Raw genomic sequence first — 20,627 nt, 5'->3', positions numbered from 1 at the left:
ATATTTCAAAACATGCAAGTATAACTAATGCAGGTAATTAATAGTAATTAACATTTATAAGGTTCTCAATTTTTCTGAACTAAACTAAATATTATTCATATCATTTTAGAGTATTCAAAAGCAAACTATTTAAGTTTACAAAAATTGTTACCAACAATCAATTAAATATAATAATTTGCTATGTAAATAATGATGAAAAAATTATGATAAATAGACATCATTTGCGTATATGCCATTGTAGTTAATTTTGGCACTTTAATTTCAAATGAATAATGTGGGTTTTTATTATTATTATTATTTGCCTGAGTGTGATTTAGCAATTTGTATTTCAGGAGCTAAAATTTATACACATAGATTCAAAAAATTATCAACAAATCAACACTTATATAATAAATATGTGAACAAAAATAAATTCTACTGAAGATATTAGTTAACTTTATACAGTCAAGTGATTTTCTAATAAATGCAAAGAACTGGTTCATTTTGCACAAAGAATATATCAAGACTAAATGCTTATGTTTTACAGAATATAATTAATAGTATACCTGGCAATCAGCTTAATATTTGAATCTTTACATTTTTCAGTTACAGTCTTGACAAAAATTGAAGGTGTCATGTAATTCGCTGGTGTATCCATTAAAATACGAGCAAAGTTCTGACATTCGGCTAGATGTGACCCCTTCTCAAAATCAGAAATGTATTCCTTAGGAATCCTAATTTTCAAAGATAATATTATAATACATGTCCAATAAATAATTGGTCTATCATTAAAAATAGTAATATAAAAGCAATTTGCAAAAATAATATTATCTGTGCATTAATAAATAGTCACAAAATATTAATCACAGAAAAAGGGAGCAATTCATAATTTTGAAATTCATTTTCAAAAAACAAAAAAGAAAGAATCTGTGCTCTATGAAATACTTCAAAGTTAAATATTTATAGAGGGGGAGGAACAGTATAATGAGAAAGAATAGTATATAAATTTATTTATACTAGTTAAAATGCCTAGTTATTTTTCATATTTTTTTTTCCAATACAAAAAAAAATGGTTTAATTGTCACAAAAACTTAATTAAAACCTTGCTTATTTCAGAACAAAGTTTTAATAATGTATGTGGAAAAAGTATGAATCTGTTTAATATTAGCATATAAGTATGAATTTATTTAAGTAAATGCTGATTTTATATAAAATGTTATAATTCAAAAAAACCTTTCCAGAGGTTTCCCTATTTCTTACATAAATGTAATAATCAAATCCTTATTTTGGATACATTCATAAATCAGCATTTTTTAATCGACTTTATCGAGGATTTAGTTAATTCATTCTAAATTCTTCATGGGATTATCGCCAGATAGGAAAAGCATAATTAATAAAAATAATTGGTGAGTCTTGAAACTAATTTTTGAAACAACAACTTTTTTAATGAAAATCAAAGACATAATGAGATAAATTGTATCACTTTAATCTGATTAATTCTAAAATAACTTACAAAGCCTTTGATACAAAATCATTACTAAATAATGGCATTGGAATGAAATTGTTAGAAGTAAGACAACACAGTAAAGAATCTCAGAATTAAAAAAAAAAAAAATACTCACATAAAATGAGATTAAAAAAAAGAGGGCTTCTAAAATCAAGAAAGTATTTTTATATGAGATATTAAATTTTATAAACTTTTCCAAATATCCTTACAGAGTTTTTCACAGTATCAAGCAATATTTTCATCACACTAAGAATAATTCATCTGACAGGAATTATGAACTCAAAAGGGGAAGAAAATTGAAAAGCTTATGAGGAATTCTTAGTCATCATCAAATCAAGCTAATACATACCCATCATATTCATACAAATGAAATTGACTTTTAGGTCTAAGAGATGACTGATCTTTCAAAGCATCATAACTAAAAACAGCTAAGTTTGCTCCTTCTGCAGCACCTAATGTTAAATAAATAAAAAAAGAAAGTAAAAACACACTAAAAAAAGTTAAAAAAAAAAAAACTAATGGTAACCTAATGACAAAGCAATAAATTCATTCATCTCTTAGCATATTAAAAAAAAACTAATGATAAAACAATAAAAAAAATTAATACTTACACTGAGGACTATCACAGGAATCTAAATATATTTCTTCAAAATCAGAACAACTTCTCAGAGCTTTCACACCATCTAAACATATAAGGGGGAGGGGAAAATTATTAAAAAACTTTAATTGAAAACAATTTTTTTTTCTTTTATGAAATTGTATCTTGTTTAACTCCTATCTTTATTCATTAATATGTAAAACTGATGGTTTATTTATCTAGATAAACTTGATAATTTATCTAGATAAATAAAAAGAAAATACATTAATTATGCATTTTTCTTTCCAGCCATCTTTAAACTCAATTTAGCAAATAGTGAGCTTTGCACTCGAAAGTGAAATATAATAATATTTTTTGACTGATTTTGGACATATCTGATTATCATTATTGATTTTAAAACTGCTCATTTTTGCCTTCATATTTGAATATCAATACTAATTTTAAAGCAGATCATTTTTGCCTTGATATCTGAATAATTAATGGATGTAAAGCTAATCATTTTTGCCTTTCACTTTTGAAGTTTATTTATACAGTTTAAATCAACTAAATATACATTTCAATGTTTTTATTTGATTCTCAGTAGTCAATAGTATTAAACTTCAGTCCTGTTTATGAACAAAACAAAAAGATAATTTTAACTTATTTCGTTACCCTGATTTATATGAAAATAATTATAACATATAATCAATTAAATATCTTCCACTTCCCATATATTTTAGGTGAGTTTTTATTATTAACACATTGATTGCCATGGGGAGGGCACCAGTGACCAGTGGGGCCATATGAGTTACACTGTGAGAAATTTAAGCTGCACTCAATGTGTTAATTAAGGCAAATGAAATGAAAACAATTAATACATAATATTACTGAATGAGAGAATCAAAAAGAATTACCTGCTATTGAGCTTCGAACTCTTTCTAATTTTTCATCTATACCTTCAAGAGGATTTTCTTTCACTTCTTTTGTCCCCAAATCAACAACAGAAATACAATCAAATTTAACTTTTGATTCCTGTAATTGTATAAAAAGGAAAAATAACAGTATATTATAAATTATTTTGCCAAATTTTTGTTAGCAATAGAAAAGAAAAAAAAAGACAATTCACACATTTCAATAATCTAATTAGGATACACTGAATAAGAAAAAGAAAATAATCATATATTATTTAAAAATAGAAAGTATTTTTTTAAAATCAAAATAATAATACGCAATTCAATAGATTACGCAAATAAATTCAGTTATAAAATTTCTAATTCCATTTAATCTTGCTGAAATTTTACACTTTAATATGTAGTGTATTATTTAGTAAATAACTTCACCTATTTACTGAAGTACTCTCAAATAGTAAAGTGCAAAAACAATTTCAAGTAAAAATTCATGAAAGCAGTATTACTTATCCTCCCTTTTAGTGGAAAAATCAAAATAAATTTGTTAGCTTAAATTCCATCTTTTATATGACCTTTTCAAACTTAAACAAAATTTATTAATTTTATTCATCTTTTAAAAAATATTTTTTTTATCTTAAAACCACATTTTTGAAAAACTTCTGTTTTACTCATGGAAATGAAAAAGGTGAAGAGGGAAGGGTTATTATTTAGTTTTTGAAAAGTTTTTTTTTAAATGCTAAATTTATAGATAGGAATATATGGTAACATTTAGATCATTATTAAAAAAATAATTACAAATTTTTAAAAAATGCTACATCTGAAATCTATCAAATTTTATAGTTACAAATTTATAATGTATGCTGTAATACAGTGGAACTTGAATGATTTGAAACTGGTAGGAAATTTAGATAGAAGTTTGAATAGAAAAGTAGTTTTAGAAGTAGAAGTTTGAATTCTCAACTTCTACTTCTAAAACTACTAGAAGTTGAATATAGAAGAAGAATAAATAGAAGTTTGAATTCTCAACTTCTACTTCTAAAACTACTAGAAGTTTAATATAGAAGAAGAATAAATAGAAGTTTGAATTCTCAAAATATTTGAACTAAACAAATCTGGGTTTCAATAACTGGGTATTAAATTAAGAAAACCATGAAATCAGAGAAAAATATCAATTATTTATACAAAATTAATTTAAAAATAAATTATTCTTCTGTAAATTTTTTTAAAAAAATATTCCTCAAAAGGTCCTAAATAAAATAAAGCAATTTTTTAGCCATATTATTTAAATATTTTTAATTTATATGGAGTAGAGAGCAAGATTGAAAATCAAAATTAAATAAAGTTGTAGTTTAAATAATTAATACCATATTTATATTTAAAAAATTTCTTTAGAGAAATTCTTTCTTTTCCTAAAATTAAAATTGATACTTACAACTGGCATCCATAATATTTTTTGTTTTACAGACTTGCAAAATGGACCAGTTCTGAAATTATAGGGAGAAAAAAAAGTAAAATATATAAAATACTCTGAAAGCACTAGGAGAAGTATATAAAAATTTCTATTACCTATTCCAAACAGCAAATAATCAAATGAGTTTTGCAATTTCATTCTTTCATAAAATAAATAGATTTTAAAATTCTAAATTGTTTCTCAATAAGAAATGTGTTAAAACATCCCACTTAGCAATGAAGGTGGCATTTTTTATTCTTTTAGTTAATTAATATAATATGTAATAATAAGTTCATAATAAGAATACTACTAGGTATAGATATGTATTTTTTTTAATTACTATTTATTATTATTTTGCTTATTCTAAAATTCCATACAATTATACACACAAAAAAAATGATTGAAAGAACTAACATTATTTTTATTTGTTTCCAACATGTTTTTAAGAAAGCATTAAAGATTTCTAGCATTAAAAAAAAATTTTTTTTATTCATTTCAAAACTATATTTAAAGAAAATTATTATATAAAATTTCACACACTTGGGAAACAAACCAAAAAAAAAGGTTTAAAAAAACTTATAACAAAGGCCTTTCAAATCCCAACTCATCTCTACAACATTGATATATGATAAACCACTCAATATCTTTCAGAAAGATTCAAAAGGACATCTTACATCTGCCTTTTATATAAATGAGAGTGGTTTCTTTAAAAAAAATTAATGAGTATTCAATACTCAGTTCCCTAAGCTCCATAAAACAGTTTTCAACAGTTCTTAAAAATCATACAGGCAGAAAATTATTATAAGTAGTAATAAAACAGCTGAAAATTATTAAGCAATAAAAAATAATGAAATAATTGCATTTTAAAATAAGTATATATTTTAAAAATTGGTCAAAAAATGTAAATTTCCACTTCTGTTCTCAGATTTAAAATCAACAAACACAAATCAAATTTCTAAATTATGTAGTGATGAATAGAAATTAATATTTGTCCATATATTTTATTTTAAAAAAAGAGTATTTTAATATCAGGAATACTTATAAAAGGCTTGGTAACTATAAAAAAATTATTTGTAGAATAATATTGCAGATTATAAGTAAAATAAAACTTACTGTTTTAATGTCTTAGACAGGGAACTATTAGTTTTTTCGTCTACATCTTTGAAAGATTTTGTATAATCAGACACATCATTTCCACTTTTTGATTTTTCAGTATATACTCCAAGAACAAGACCCCTCATCTACAGGAATGAAAGTTCCAAAAATTATGCATTAAAAGGTATCCAAACACATTATGTTTAAACAAATAGAATTAAAAAACAGAAAAATATAATTACTTTGCTACTCCAAAGTAGCCAAAAACTAAGTAAAATTAATCAGATTTTGCTTTAAAAAAATGAAGTAAATGATCTAAAGCAATGATGAAAAAATTTAGAATGTATGTGTCTTTTTTCCTTTATAAATCAACTGCATTATCTCTAGACTGTCATTTGTTTAATGAGAAGACAATAGAATGATACCTTATCTAAACTGAGGAAGTTCTGGCGTACTGCTTATTACACAGTTCAGTCAACATAAACTTTGATTTCTCATTATTTCAAATACTTTCTAATAATAATTGTGACTAGAGTTCAATGAATCTGTCAAATAATTACTTATCAAAGAAATACTTTTAATTTATTTGTGTGATACAAAAATAAATTACATCATAATTTTGAAAGACGACATTTCTCTTATGTAATAATAAACTTTGTAAAACCTTGAAAGATATATATTCTGTCAACCACTCTACATTGTTTAAAAACATTTCATCATTTCTTAAAATACTAGAGATGTTTGCAAATTTACTCTATTCATAAAATCCTGTGATTTAATAAGATTTGAAATAAATAAATTGCCAAATGACAAAAATTATGACAAAATTTCCCTTGTAATAATTTGTCTGAAAATGAAGTTTTCAAAATATATTGGAGAAATAATTTTAATGCAGTAATTTAAAAAAAATCACAAATCTTGATGAGCAATATAAAAACATATCACTATGAATGAAAATTTAATTTAAAAGTATTATTCCAATATATTAATATTTCCATCCTAGTACATTACATAAAAAATTTCACTTAAAACACCATAATTTTTATCATTATCCTAAATTTAATAATGAGAATATCAATCAAGAATATGAGAAATGTTTCATAAAAGTGATGATTTTTATATAACATTTTTTCTATTGTTCAATTTAAATAAAAGACTACCAAATTTAAAACATATAAGTATTTTAATTTCAAAATCTGCTATTCTGATTAAAAGAAATACTTGTTGAAAAATTTCAGGTCATATACAACAAATGACTATCCACGACAATTTTTTATTACTTTTTTTCTCAGTGATCAAAGAATTGTATATCTTCATGGTAGATGTGAAATTGGTATATGAAAAATCCATATTAATGGTCAAACTTACTTCTGCTTGTGTAATACGAATATTTAGGGAGGAACGGTTGATGCAACGTTAAAATATTTACTCGCATTATCATGATACAAAACTATAATGCCTGTTAGCTCTTCTATCTTTTCAAAATGGGACGTTAATTCCAAAATATCTGCAGTTCAAGTAATTATGACATATTCCAACTGCCGTTCAATAAAGATTCTTAATTATTAATTAAACACTTTTTGTTAGATAATCAAAAACTATTTATTTAAACAATAAACTGCTAATAGAAATAAATGTAAATATAATATACCAATGAATTATATATACTCATCCCCAAACTATTTAATTGATATTTCTTTTAGGTACCAATCAGAATTAATAATAAAATAACAAAAGAATAAAAAGAATTGTATTCAAATAGTCAAATATTTATTTTTTCTAGAAAAAGCACACCAACTATACTTGAAAAGCAGATAACAGAAGAATGTCACTACTTTGCAATATTTTAAGAAAGTAAATTTTTAAATTTCTAATAAATGAATTAATTTTGAATTTCAAGTAGTGTGTATTTGTGCTCTTGAAAAGAAATTCAATAAAACAGATACATTTATAATATAATGGCATAAAATCAAAATAAATAGTAAGATGTTGTAATGATGGCTTATGACAATGACATAGATGAGATGACTGAATACCACATTTAGGGCGAATAATTATAAAGGATGCCAAATTTGATAGCCCATCAGATGTACAGAAGAAAATAAAGAAAAAATTTGGTTATATGCCTATGAAAAATTGAAGTGAATATAGCAAGAAATATTAAAGAAAGGGAAAAAAGCACAGAATATTTCTCTGCTCCAGACAAAAATACAATTTTAAGTACAGTGAATTTTTATTTTGAAAACAAATTGATTTGAAATGTAGTATTTCTATAACGAGAAAAAAATCATTATTTTTTACATTTATTTTTGTCCTAAATCCTCACATCTTAATAAAATATCTATAATAGCAAAGCATTTATACTTCATACAATCCTAAATATGACAAAAACATACCACCCATAAAGACTGCACATCATTTAATTAGAAATGTAAAAGGATAATAAAATAATGGATATGTTGCTTAATATTAATTAGTTATACTATTTTAACAGAATTTAAAGGTATATAAACAGAATATAACAGAATTTAAAGGTATATAAACAATCTGGAATGTATCAATTTCTTAATAATCACTTTTATTGGATTTGTCGTATTCAATAACTTATGCTATTGAAAAACATATCTAATGCAGAAATTAGCATTCAGTTAGTCTAGGTGATTAACAGTGAATACATCTAGATAATATATATTTTGCATTATATGCCAAAGAATGCTGGATGTTTATAAACATAAACTTAATAGCCTGAGTGAGAAAAACCAGAAGTTTAAACAAAATGAGTCTGTCATCATGGGGAGTATAAATGGAGGCCATCGTCTTTTTCCAAGAAAAGACTTTAAAGGGAGCCAACATGCAGAATAAGAGACAATAGAAAAAAATTTTTAACGCAATTAGATTAATCTTGGATTCGACCCAAAATGACAAGAAACATTAGCAACAAAAGATTGGGAGTTACAGAAGAATTAGAGATATCAAACATTGATCTCAAATGTGAAAAAGTCACTGATCTCTAAAGAAAAAATTCTGAGGTATCAGGTACTGAGTTTTGCATTAAAAATGAGACAAATCCTTGTGACCAACATTTCAATAGTGCTGAATATGAAATGCATATTTCTAGCAAAAGATAAGCCAAAAAGTTTATTAAGGATCACAGAGGAACAAGAGACATCAAATGTTGATGTCAGATGCACAGATAAAGTTCCAAGGTCAAGCTTGGTTTGGTGTAATCAGAATCAAAGAATAATGCCAAATGTTATTCTGGAACTAATTCATTACTCTTACTCATTCACAGCATAACTATAAGCATGAAGATATTATGCTTATAGTTATATTTCAATTATATGTTTGACGAAGAATAGAAAAGAATTTAAGAGAAACCATCATTCACATTTTTTTTACTGCCACTTAGAAGAGAAGAATCTATTTACTTCTTTTAAAGCATTACATCTAAACTATTGATACAAAAATAAATAAAATCCATTTAACTTTTTGAAATACATTATTATGAGCTTACTTTAAATTCTACATGTATACATTTGATTTTTTTCTCCCTTCCTCATCATTTATCATTCTTCAATATAATGCATTGGAAATTTTAATATTTTTAAACAATAAAATTCATAAATTTAAAATAATATTCAAATTTTAGTTATCACTTTTATTTCTACCTCTATATTACATAGTTTTTTTTTAAGGCAGTAAGAATTGTAACCATAACATATTTAGGTTTCATACATATATACATTTAGGTTTTTCAACCAACACTTATTAACAAGAAACAATAACAAGTATAAAATTTATTCTTTGATTTCCTCTGGGTATATGACATAGATAGGATAAATATACATATTCAAAACAATATTATAAGATAATTCATTTAATACACTTGTTATGCAAAATTAAGATTTAAATGGCAATACACAAATGATACCAGATCAAATAATTTCAAGCAATGTGTTACAACTAAGTACTGTAAAGCAACGACCAAATATTGGCATATATTTGCACAATTTTTCTATAAATATTAAGCATAAAGAATTGTATAATCTTTATGCTTAACTTATGAAACTTTTTCTTCTTAACTGAAAATTTAAAAGTGACAATTTCATTCTCAATTGATGTGAATGATGAGTTTTGGGTTATAAATGCACATAATTGGATTCTGCTCAATTCTTAAAATATAGCAAATAAAATTAAGAAAGCTGTCTTTTATTGAAATATTAAATATTTTTAATAGCTATATTCACTTAATCTTTAATAATTACTTCATAAGTTTTCATATATTTTATAAGCATATTTACAATGTTTCTTTTTCTATATATAACTGTTTTTCACCCTTTTTAGCAAAGTCAGAAAGTTATTATTTAGGATTTTAAAAGTGTGTAAATATCAAATAAATAGAAGCATTTATGATATGTTATAAACTGCATATTATTTATATAAAACAATAAAAAACAAAATTAAAAATTAATTATACACAGATAATGAAAAGTAAAAATGTTTCACTTTTCATTCATTTCTAGTTAATAGATCTCATTCAGGAGTTCGAAATTATTAAATCTCGAGCACAAGCGTTCAAAAAAAATAAATGCATAAAATAATTAAAAGAAGAATCCTTTAAATGAAAACACATGCTGTAATAAAATATAAAAATGCACAATTATCGAGAAAAGTTTAATAAAACACGATTAAATTGATCAAATTTCGAAGATTTCTTCGCATTAACAAATATAAATATTTTATATCGTATATTTTTCATGTAATGAATTTCGTTTATTTCTAAGTTACTGCATTGTTCTAATTTTTAAAAACTCCCATTACTTGTCCAAAATAATGAAATGAAAAATTATTATATTTGAACTACAAATTCTACATATGCTACAGTAAAACTGTGTTACATCTGATTTCCAATTTAACTAACCTCAGAATAGAACTTAACTGTATGACTGTTGTAAGAATAGGATAAATTAATTAAATTTTTTGTGTAATTAAATATTATTTTTGAGACGTGAAAGTTCCTCAAAACAAACGGTGCCATAAAAAATCACGTGTGCCGCCAAACATGCGTGAGAAAACTGGAAATATCGGTGGATTCCGATTCGATAGATGATTACATTTCATTTTTAGATATGGGATTTAAAAAAATATATATTACATTAGTGTAATTAGACATTAGTTTATTTTTCTCTAATAAAAGTTGCTGGAAAATATTATGTCGATAAATATTAAATGCTGCTACTTAGATTCCTAAGAATAAAAAAAGTTTCTCAAAATCAAATGATTTTTAAAAATAATATAAAGCCAAGAATATTTCACTCTTTTCGTTTTAACAAGTTATCTTAGAAGATTTAATAAATTTTCACAATCTATTGACATTTAATTCAAACTAATAAGTTGAATCTGCAATTCTTCGGTATAATAATAGATAGATTATGGTTCATACTGGTCGCCTGGTTGGCAAAGTAAATATTTGATTTAATGTATATCATTTTGATAACATTTTATATTCTTCCATATGACCACTAATTTCCATTAAGCTTTTAAAAGTTTAATATGATATCTTTTTATCAATTTAGGAGTAAAGACAATAAATTTTTTTTGTAACTTCCTGAGAATAGTCGTTTATCATGGTGTGTGCTATAGAGATGCATAATCCACGATTTTTTGAATAACAAATAATTTTGCTAATGTTATTTTTGAATATTTGTTCCAAATATCTGTTATTTCAATCATATTAATTAAAAATTGTTAATTAGTATTAAATATAAAATGTATCAATTGTAATTAATACCTAATTTACAAATTTAAGTAACGTGTGATTGAATTAATTTATCTATTTCAGTTTATTTTTTAAATTTCATTTTTTTTTCAAAACTATTTATTTATTGAAGTAAAGCATTTTCTGAAAAAGTTGAATTAAAAATATGTAATTTCTTTAAAATGATTACTTTAGTTCTATATTCTACCAATAGATGGCTCCAGCAGAGTGAATAGAATGAATGCCATCAGAAAGTCATGTCAAAGGCAATTAAGAATGATCTTTATGGGATAGTACATTGTCAAATGCGAATATCGAAAAGTCAAAATCGCTACTGTAACATGTTGTAAAACATTTCACTCTGTTTATTTTTTTGTCTTATGTATGTGTTCAATTTAAGATTGTGCAATATTATTTTCAATGTCTGAATACAAACCGTCCACCTATAACCAAAGAATTATTTGTTTTGTTTTGATTTAGCTTGTACTGTATGGCAACATCTTGTAAATAGTGTAGTTTGTTTTGAATGTGTTTTGTCCGTTAATAAAGAGCTGTGATATGCAATCAGGTCGTTAATTGCATTTAAGAACACTGATTAATACACTTTTTCGTGAGTATATCACTCATCTGGAGATCTTTTGATCATTTGAGTGAATTGTAATAGAAAAGGCGTCCGCAACGATATTTTTACTGACATTACATTTCTGGCGTTACGCGACAGGACATTGTTTTGGAATACAAACATGTTTAAAACAGCTAAGGGCTTCTTGAAAGAGGACTTGTTGTTTGTAGCAGAAGAAATTGGAGAGACACTGCCTGATAAGGTAAAAATTTCTGAACTGAAAGATATTATTTTGAATAGCAAAGAGTATTTGGATGATCCAGACTTTGTGACAAATATTTTAGTAACGGCCGTGAGTCAGCGAAAACTAAAAGAAGAACAAAAACAAAAGCAAACAGAATACGAAGAAAGTGGAAAAATAAGAGAACACGAACTGGAATTGGCGAGAATCAGAGCAACGTTGCCAATTACAGGTGAGTCTCAAAATACTGTTATATCTGGTGCTAAAAAGAAATTTAATCTACCAAAATTAGAATTTAGACAGTTTAATGGCGATATTAAAGATTGGCTACAATTTTGGAGCCAATTTCAACACATTCATAACGATGATGAAATCGCGCCTGAGAACAAATTTCAATATCTTGTGCAAGCTACTGTAAATGGATCACGAGCCCGAGAAGTAGTAGAAAGCTTCCCGGCAACAGCAGCCAATTATGCCAAAGCAGTTGAAAGTTTAAAAGCACGATTTGGGAGAGATGAACTATTAGTAGAAGTTTATGTTCGGGAATTATTGAAGTTGATAATCTCAGTTCAGAAACATGAGAAAATATCGATGACATCTCTCTATGATAAACTCGAATCTTATCTGAGAGCCTTAGAGACTTTAGGAGTGACTACTGATAAGTGTGCTTCAATTCTTTATCCCATGGTGGAGTCTTGTTTTCAAGAGGACTTTTTGAAAGCATGGAATAGAAGTGCTTCTTCAGCAGTCTCAACTGATGCTAAAGACCGTTTAACCAACTTGATGACTTTTCTTAAAGCAGAAACGGAGGGCGAAGAAAGAATTAATTTGGCTATGGCTGGTTTTGGCTTGGGTGCAGATGAAAATCGCCAATCATTTAAGAAAAAAGTAAGAGATTTTCCAATGAAAAAGGTACCTACAGCTGCCAATTTATTGACTACAACTTCAAAAGAAGTGAAGAAAGAATGTGTTTTCTGTACTGGGAAACACTCGAGCCCAGACTGTTTTCAAGCTCAGAAGATGAGTTTGGCTGGAAGGTATAATATTTTAAGAGAGAAGCAATGTTGTTTTGCTTGCTTAACACCAAAGCATACATCTCGTTCCTGTAAGGCATTTTTAAGATGTGTAATATGTGGGAAAAAGCATGTCCCACTTATGTGTGAGTCTCTAGAGGCTAAGAATCAAGATTCATTCAAGAGTGAGAATAAGAGTCCAAATGTTGAAGTTAATATGGCCAACAACACTTCTAGTCCCAGGGTGTTCCTCCAAACGTTGAAATTAAAAATGGTGTGTGGTAACAAAGAAATTCCAGTTAGGGCAATTCTAGATTCTGGGTCACAAAAGACTTATGTATTAAAGAATGTTGTTGAGAAAATGGGATATATCCCACTGAGAAAGGAAATTCTGATGCACTCATTGTTTGGGGGCATTAAATCTGACAAGTGCGAACATAATTGCTATAGGATAAAACTGAGAAATCAAGACAACAGTGTTACATGCAACCTGGAAGCATTAGACCAGCCATCTATATGTGACAAAATTTCATCAGTCACTCCAGGTTCATGGATTACAGAGCTCCGTGAGATGAAGATCAGGCTATCAGATGTAGGGGAGGAGCCACAATCTGTTCAAGTGCTTCTTGGTTCAGATGTGATAGGGAAGCTCATGACTGGCCAGCGTAGAGTTCTATCCTGTGGGCTTGTTGCCATGGAGACACTACTTGGCTGGACTCTGTCAGGTAAAGTTCCTGAGAATGAGATGTCGTCATTATGCAATGCTATGCTGGTGGCCTCCCTATTTGTGAAAGAGATGGATATCTCCCAATTATGGAGATTAGATTCCTTGGGGATCCAAGATCCTTCAGAACAAAAAACCAAAGAGGAGCTTCATAAAGCGTCGATGGAGCACTTCTTAAGAACTGTCAAGGTCGATGAAGAAGAGCGATTCCTTGTCTCCCTACCTTGGCTTGACGGTCATTTGCCTCTTCCAGACAACTTCAATTTGGCACTCAAAGGGTTGCAAGTGACAACCCATAAGCTGAAGAAGGAAAACTTATTTCAAGAATACGGTGATGTCTTTAAAGAATGGGAACGAGAAGGCATAATTGAAGAAGTTCCCCAAGAGGAAATAAAGTCTGCTTGTCACTATTTGCCCCATCGACATGTGGTGAAGCCGAACAGCACTACGAAAATTAGGCCCGTCTTTAACGCTTCATCAAAACAAAAGGGAGCGGTCAGCCTCAATGACTGTTTGAAAAAGGGATTAAACTTGATTGAATTGATCCCTTCCATGTTAACAAGGTTTCGACTGTATAGGTTTGGCATTTCGGCTGATATACGGAAGGCCTTCTTACAAATAAGTCTATATAAGGAGGATCGAAATTTCCTGCGATTTTTGTGGCACAGTGAAGAAGGAGAACTCATACATTACCGACATTGCCGAGTGGTGTTTGGTGTTTCCAGCAGCCCTTTCTTGCTTGGGTCAACAATCCAATACCACTTGGAGAGAAAGTTGGAAGAAGCGCAGCAAGGCCGTGGAAGATACCCTGAGTGCATTATTCAAAAGTTGATGAACAGCTTTTACGTGGACAATTGTTTAGCAAGCGTCAAAACCCAGTCGGAGCTAGAACGATTTATTGATGTAGCCACGGAGATCATGGCTGAAAGAAAATTTGACTTACGAGGGTGGGAGCACTCTAGCCCATCTGATCCAATAACAAGTCCTACAATCATCCTGGGAACGATTTGGGACAGACATTGTGATACTCTTTCAATAAATATTCCTGATTTGAGAGAACTAATGGAAGAGGTAATCACGAAAAGAAATATTCTTGCTGCTTCCCACAAAGTGTTTGATCCCTTGGGGATTACCAGTCCAGTGTTGCTACTACCAAAACTCTGGCTACAAAATTTGTGGAAATCTAAAATCGGTTGGGATGAAGAAGTAGATCTAAAAACACGTCAAGATTTTCTGAAGTGGCTAATGGAGCTGGAATATTTGAAGCATGTTAAAGTACCAAGGTGGTTACACTGTGATAGCGGATTTGAGCATATTTCATTGCATTTTTTTTGCGACGCAAGCAAACTAGCCTATTCTGCGGTTGTTTTCCTACGAGTTGATAGTGGAAACTCTGTACACATACAACTGGTGCAGAGTAAAACTAGAATTGCACCTTGTGGGAAAAAGGAAACAACTATTGCAAGGCTGGAACTTCTTGGTGCTGCTATATCTGCTCGTCTTTCTTCCACTGTCTTGAAAGAGTTTCCAACAGACAATGTTTATTTCTGGACAGACTCTACTACTGTGCTGGCTTGGTTGAAGAGAGAAGAACCGTGGGGTGTATTTGTTTACAACCGTGTTCAAGAAATTCGGAAGCTGACACCAGTCAAAGCTTGGAGACACGTTCCTGGATCACTGAATCCAGCGGACTGTCCGAGTAGAGGGTGTTCAGCGAAGCAGCTTTGCAGTTCGAAATGGTGGGAAGGTCCCAGTTGGTTGTATCTTTCGTCTCATGAATGGCCTGTTAGTGATGTTGTAGTAGATGTCAATGAGGAAGAAGTGAATAAAGAGAGAAGAGCTATCGTGACCTCTATGGTGAATATTCAAACAACAGATATAAAGAGTGAATATTTTTCCACCTATAGTAGAAACATCAGAGTAGTGGCATGGATTCTACGTTTTATTCATAACGTTTCAAATGCAACCAAGCTAAAAGGTAGCTTAGTCTATGAAGAATTCAGACAAGCAGAGATTTTGTGTTTCAAGTCCATGCAGTCAAATGCCTTTCAAGATGAGAAATTTCTTGCTAAAATGCAAGCATTTAAAGATGAAGATGGGCTTCTGAGAATAAGAACCAAACTAGCAGATAGTTGTGAGAAGGAAGATTTCAAGTTCCCAATTCTCTTACCTGCCAATGATATTGTAGTAAAATTAATTCGAGAGGAGCATATAAAAGCAATGCATGCAGGCTCTTCAATATTACTTGCCCGGCTTAGAGAGAAATTTTGGATAATTAGAGCCAAAAGATTAGTTAAGCAGGTTCTTTCTGAGTGTGTGATTTGCAAGCGTTATAAAGCTAAACATCTTGAAGTACCCTTCGCTCCACTGCCTAAAGATAGAGTTACTCAGACAAAGGTATTTGAAGTAACAGGTGTAGACTATGCAGGTCCTCTTTATCTTAAGTCGAAAGGAAAGGCCTGGATTGTTTTATTTACTTGTGCTGTCTACAGAGCAGTGCATTTTGAATTAGTCCGATCACTCACTACTGATACTTTTATTCAAGCCTTAAGAAGGTTCATTGCAAGAAGAGGCAGGATTTCAGTACTTTACAGTGACAACGGTACTAATTTCGTAGGGACAAATAATGCGTTGCGAGCATTAGATTGGGATAAAATTTCTGTGTACTCAACTGCTCAGAAAATCACTTGGAAATTTATCCCACCCACAGCAGCCTGGTGGGGTGGATGGTGGGAGCGTATTGTGAGAATGCTCAAAGAGCTTTTACGTCGAGTATTAGGAAAATCTATTATAAATTATGAAGAACTCCTAACCATCTTATGTGACTGTGAGTCCATAATCAATGCTAGACCGTTGACATACATACAAGATGATCCAAATGAATTGCTACCTTTGACTCCAGCCATGTTTATTCACGGAAACAGCAACTATGAAACGCCAGATTTAGATAAAGTAGATCGATCTTCGTTGGTAAAGCGCACCAAATATTTGCAGAAGTTGCGTGAAGATCTTAGACAAAGATTTAGAAATGAATATCTTGCTCTTCTGGTCCACAGAGGGACAAGGAAAAGTGATGTTTTAGAAGTGGGTGATGTTGTACTGATTGGTCATGACAATATTCGACGCATTGACTGGCCTCTTGGTGTTATCTTGGAGGTTTATCCTGGCAAAGATGGTGTCCCTAGAGTAGCGAGAATTAGAACCTCCCATGGTGAGAGGATCCGTCCCTTCCAAAGGCTTTATCCATTGGAAGTGTCAGCAAAAACTGAAATTGATGTTTTGAAGACCTCAGAAAAAAGTGGCTTATCTATTGAGAAGACTCCTGATTTACCTACTGACCATGTTCCTGATTCACCTACTGACCATGTTCCTGATTCACCTGCTGATCATGTTCCTGATTTACCTGCTGAGCAGGTTCCCAATTCTCCTGTTGAAAGGACTGATATTTCTGAGGAGATACACCATACTAAAACCAGATTAGGAAGGACCATAAAAGTTCCTCGTAAATTGGACTTGTGAACTCCTTTGAATTTTACAGATTTCACGAGGAATTAAGTATTATAAATTTCAATTTGTTTATATTGCAAAGTTCAGTTTGTAACCCATCACTTTGCAAGGTGGGAGTATGTAACATGTTGTAAAACATTTCACTCTGTTTATTTTTTTGTCTTATGTATGTGTTCAATTTAAGATTGTGCAATATTATTTTCAATGTCTGAATACAAACCGTCCACCTATAACCAAAGAATTATTTGTTTTGTTTTGATTTAGCTTGTACTGTATGGCAACATCTTGTAAATAGTGTAGTTTGTTTTGAATGTGTTTTGTCCGTTAATAAAGAGCTGTGATATGCAATCAGGTCGTTAATTGCATTTAAGAACACTGATTAATACACTTTTTCGTGAGTATATCACTCATCTGGAGATCTTTTGATCATTTGAGTGAATTGTAATAGAAAAGGCGTCCGCAACGATATTTTTACTGACATTACAGCTACCATCAATTATACGATAATTCCAAGAATAACCCGTCCGTTCGTCATCCCTAATGTGCTGCATTACATATAAATTCTAGTTCAGCTACTTCAACCTTTTTATAAAGCACCATTTTCTTTTAAATTACGTTACGAGTGGTCCTTTTTAAAGTAAAGGATCACTTGTAATGTCTTAATTTTCATGTAGCATGAACCAGTAAAGACATTCTTCTATTCAAATTTTATAGAATCAGTTTGATTTCTCACGAAGATCTCCCGATTTTCAACATATGGTTTGATGTGGTTAAAACTGGGTTTAAAATATATTTTCACTTTCTCTTATACAATGAATACAAAGGGAAAGTATTCATTGCATAAGAGAAAGTGAAGGGAGATGAACAAATTCGATCTCGTGATTTCATCTAGACGAATCTCCATAAACCTTATTCGAACTACTTTAGAATAATGTCTATCTGTAAACATAATTGCTCAAAAACGATTTGAACTAGACTGATGAAATTTGATGTGTGATTTTTAGATCAGTTTGCACAGATCTAGAAAATTTGAACGAAATCCTTTAGTAGGAAATTCATCTCTCAGTCTGAGAGCAAGTGAAAATTACAATCTTTATAAAGCTAGATAATGGCTATAATTCAATTTACAACTGCAGTATCTAAGATGTAGATGCACATTAATCTTTGAATGAAATATATCAGTGAATTGACCGTCTGTTGGATCGATGCAATTCCTGCTATAATATCCAATGCATGTAAACGATATTTCAAAATCACAGTGATTTAAATAAATAAAAAATGGCCTTGCACCTTTTTTTATAAAATTATGGTTCTGCTACAAATTTCGGTTTCAATTAGTTCGAAAAAGTCATCTAAAATCCCTTCTACGAACTACATACTATACTACGAATCACAAAACGTTCATGTTCAGGGCTCTCTAAAAGAAAAAAAAGAAAAAAAATCCGAGTTAGTGTGGAGTTTACGAACTTTTCAAAGGTCCACTGTTGAAGGAAAATAAAGAGAAATTACGAAATAAGTGAAAAAGTTTTAGCTAGACTTTTTCACTTATTATTATTTTCGCTGTCTTTAAATACATTGATCATAATTTTTTTTTTTTTTTACAATAACTCCTGAAAATATTATTGTACACAACTATTTTTACACAACTTTAAAATTCAAAAAATTGTCCTTTTCAGATACCATTTTAATTAATATGCAATTAGTTTTATATCTGTTCAACAAATACCTACGTATATACGCACGCTCTATCATATCTCACCTTAACCAATTTCTTGATTGGCTTCCAGTTTTTCCTGATCGCTCGTTCCGTTAATATACTAATTTTTCAGATTCGTCCTTAATTCTTGTGCTCCAACATAATTATTCTCAAGTAAATGTAATTTGAATAATTATTATTTTGAAAGATTTATCAACTAAAATTTAATATAACCAGTTAAATAAATAGTTAATATCCCAATATAGTATTAATAAATTAATAATTTATTTCATAATGATTTTATAAATTGAATGTAAAAACTTACTGCAGTCCTAATATTTTATATTTCATAGGATTTGCATTTTTTTTTTACAAATTTATTTATTAAGTAATTAGGCTTATTACATTTTCTATCTACAGCTTCTCTCTGCACAGCGGTCATAGGCAGCTACCAATTCAAAAACCCGCCACTGGTAATAATGGAGAATATGCAGAGTTAGTATTTTATTTTTGAATTATCGTTTCCATTAGAGTTTTTGATCAATGGACTTTTTTTCTTTAATTCCAATGCTTTTTCAGAATTTATCTAATTTTGAAAAGCAAAAATATTTAGTCATCCGTTAGTCGAAAACTCTAATAGATATTTCCTATGGTACTGCATAACTTTTTCACGTGATAACTTGCCTAATGCGTCGGTCCATAAAAATTTCAATTGCAATCTTATGGAACAAAACTGAAATACTTTACAAATTAAGCTTTCTATTTCCTTTTTTTTTTTTTTTTGTAATTAGTCATGATAACTGCCCCTCGACAAGCATTTTTAATCGTTGACAAAACTTTGCAGATTTGGTGAGGAGACTGTATCGTAATTTTAAACCTAATCAATGAGTGCGACAAACAGAGAATTAAAATGATTGTTAATTTAAGTTTAATTAATTGCTATAAAATTTTGATGTAAAAAAGAATTTCAATGTGTTTCTCAGGGGTTGGCGACCGAGGAATGGAATCGGAGATTAACAATTTTTCCGGTTATGCGCGTGCAATCTTTATAACTAAACCCATCGAGAAAAAAATTCTAAAAGAGAAATGCAGTGACATTTTATTTAGTGAAAGCAAAATAAACATTTTGGCATAAAGTTTTTACATGACACTTAGTACATCGCATTTGAGCGTTGGTTACAAATAATAAGGGTAAAGATAAAAAATCAATTTTTTGTTCAGATATTATAAAAGAAATTCGCACAAAATTTATTAATTTTCAATTCATACTTAATAAGTCTAGTATTCAAGAAGATTTGCTCCGTTATGAAGAGTACACATACAATTTGAGAAAATATTTAATTGAAAATATGAATGAAATATATAAACGACAAAATTATGGAAGCAAAAAAAAAAAAAAAAAAAAACACTAAAGAAATTTGAAAGTGTCAAAAGTATTTCGATTATACAGAATCAGTTTGCTAGTCAATCAAATAACTTTTACCTTATTAATTAATTAACCGCCTTCGAACATCGCAACAGACATTAAAAACAGTGTTATTTTAATGGCTTTACACATGTTCTATTTATTGTGTGCATGAACACTTTTAGTGGAGTTTAAAACCCTGGCA

At 29.2% G+C, this 20,627-nt stretch overlaps 2 protein-coding genes across 4 annotated transcripts in view; one reads left to right on the top strand and one right to left on the bottom strand.

Annotated features, from left to right (window-relative positions):
* The window catches only part of LOC129969563 (cytosol aminopeptidase-like), a 41,618-nt gene that overhangs the window by 9,656 nt on the left and 11,335 nt on the right, over nucleotides 1–20,627 (bottom strand). Inside the window, exons 1-7 of one of the 3 annotated variants that reach the window (XM_056084186.1) lie at nucleotides 10,438–10,597; nucleotides 5,535–5,662; nucleotides 4,404–4,455; nucleotides 2,978–3,095; nucleotides 2,098–2,169; nucleotides 1,836–1,938; nucleotides 546–713 (exon numbers count right to left, since the gene is read on the bottom strand). In XM_056084186.1, coding sequence (XP_055940161.1) covers nucleotides 546–713; nucleotides 1,836–1,938; nucleotides 2,098–2,169; nucleotides 2,978–3,095; nucleotides 4,404–4,455; nucleotides 5,535–5,662; nucleotides 10,438–10,554 — 758 coding nt within the window. In that variant the 5' untranslated portion in view covers nucleotides 10,555–10,597. Of the gene's footprint in view, nucleotides 1–545; nucleotides 714–1,835; nucleotides 1,939–2,097; nucleotides 2,170–2,977; nucleotides 3,096–4,403; nucleotides 4,456–5,534; nucleotides 5,663–5,758; nucleotides 5,912–10,437; nucleotides 10,598–20,627 lie in introns of those variants that run through there. The other 2 variants (XM_056084187.1, XM_056084188.1) reach the window with 2 other exon arrangements.
* Nucleotides 12,018–17,333, top strand: LOC129968257 (uncharacterized). Its single transcript, XM_056082113.1, has one exon. The coding sequence runs from the start codon at nucleotides 12,018–12,020 to the stop codon at nucleotides 17,331–17,333; it is 5,316 nt and encodes a 1,771-aa protein (XP_055938088.1).

This window comes from Argiope bruennichi, chromosome 5, assembly GCF_947563725.1.
Source record: "Argiope bruennichi chromosome 5, qqArgBrue1.1, whole genome shotgun sequence".
NCBI classification, from domain to species: domain Eukaryota; kingdom Metazoa; phylum Arthropoda; class Arachnida; order Araneae; family Araneidae; genus Argiope; species Argiope bruennichi.
This window is presented reverse-complemented; position numbering and strand designations above follow the sequence as displayed.

Bases quoted from the DNA above. Each gene is read 5' to 3' on its own strand.
- LOC129968257 (XM_056082113.1), top strand. From the start codon at position 12,018: ATGTTTAAAACAGCTAAGGGCTTCTTGAAAGAGGACTTGTTGTTTGTA.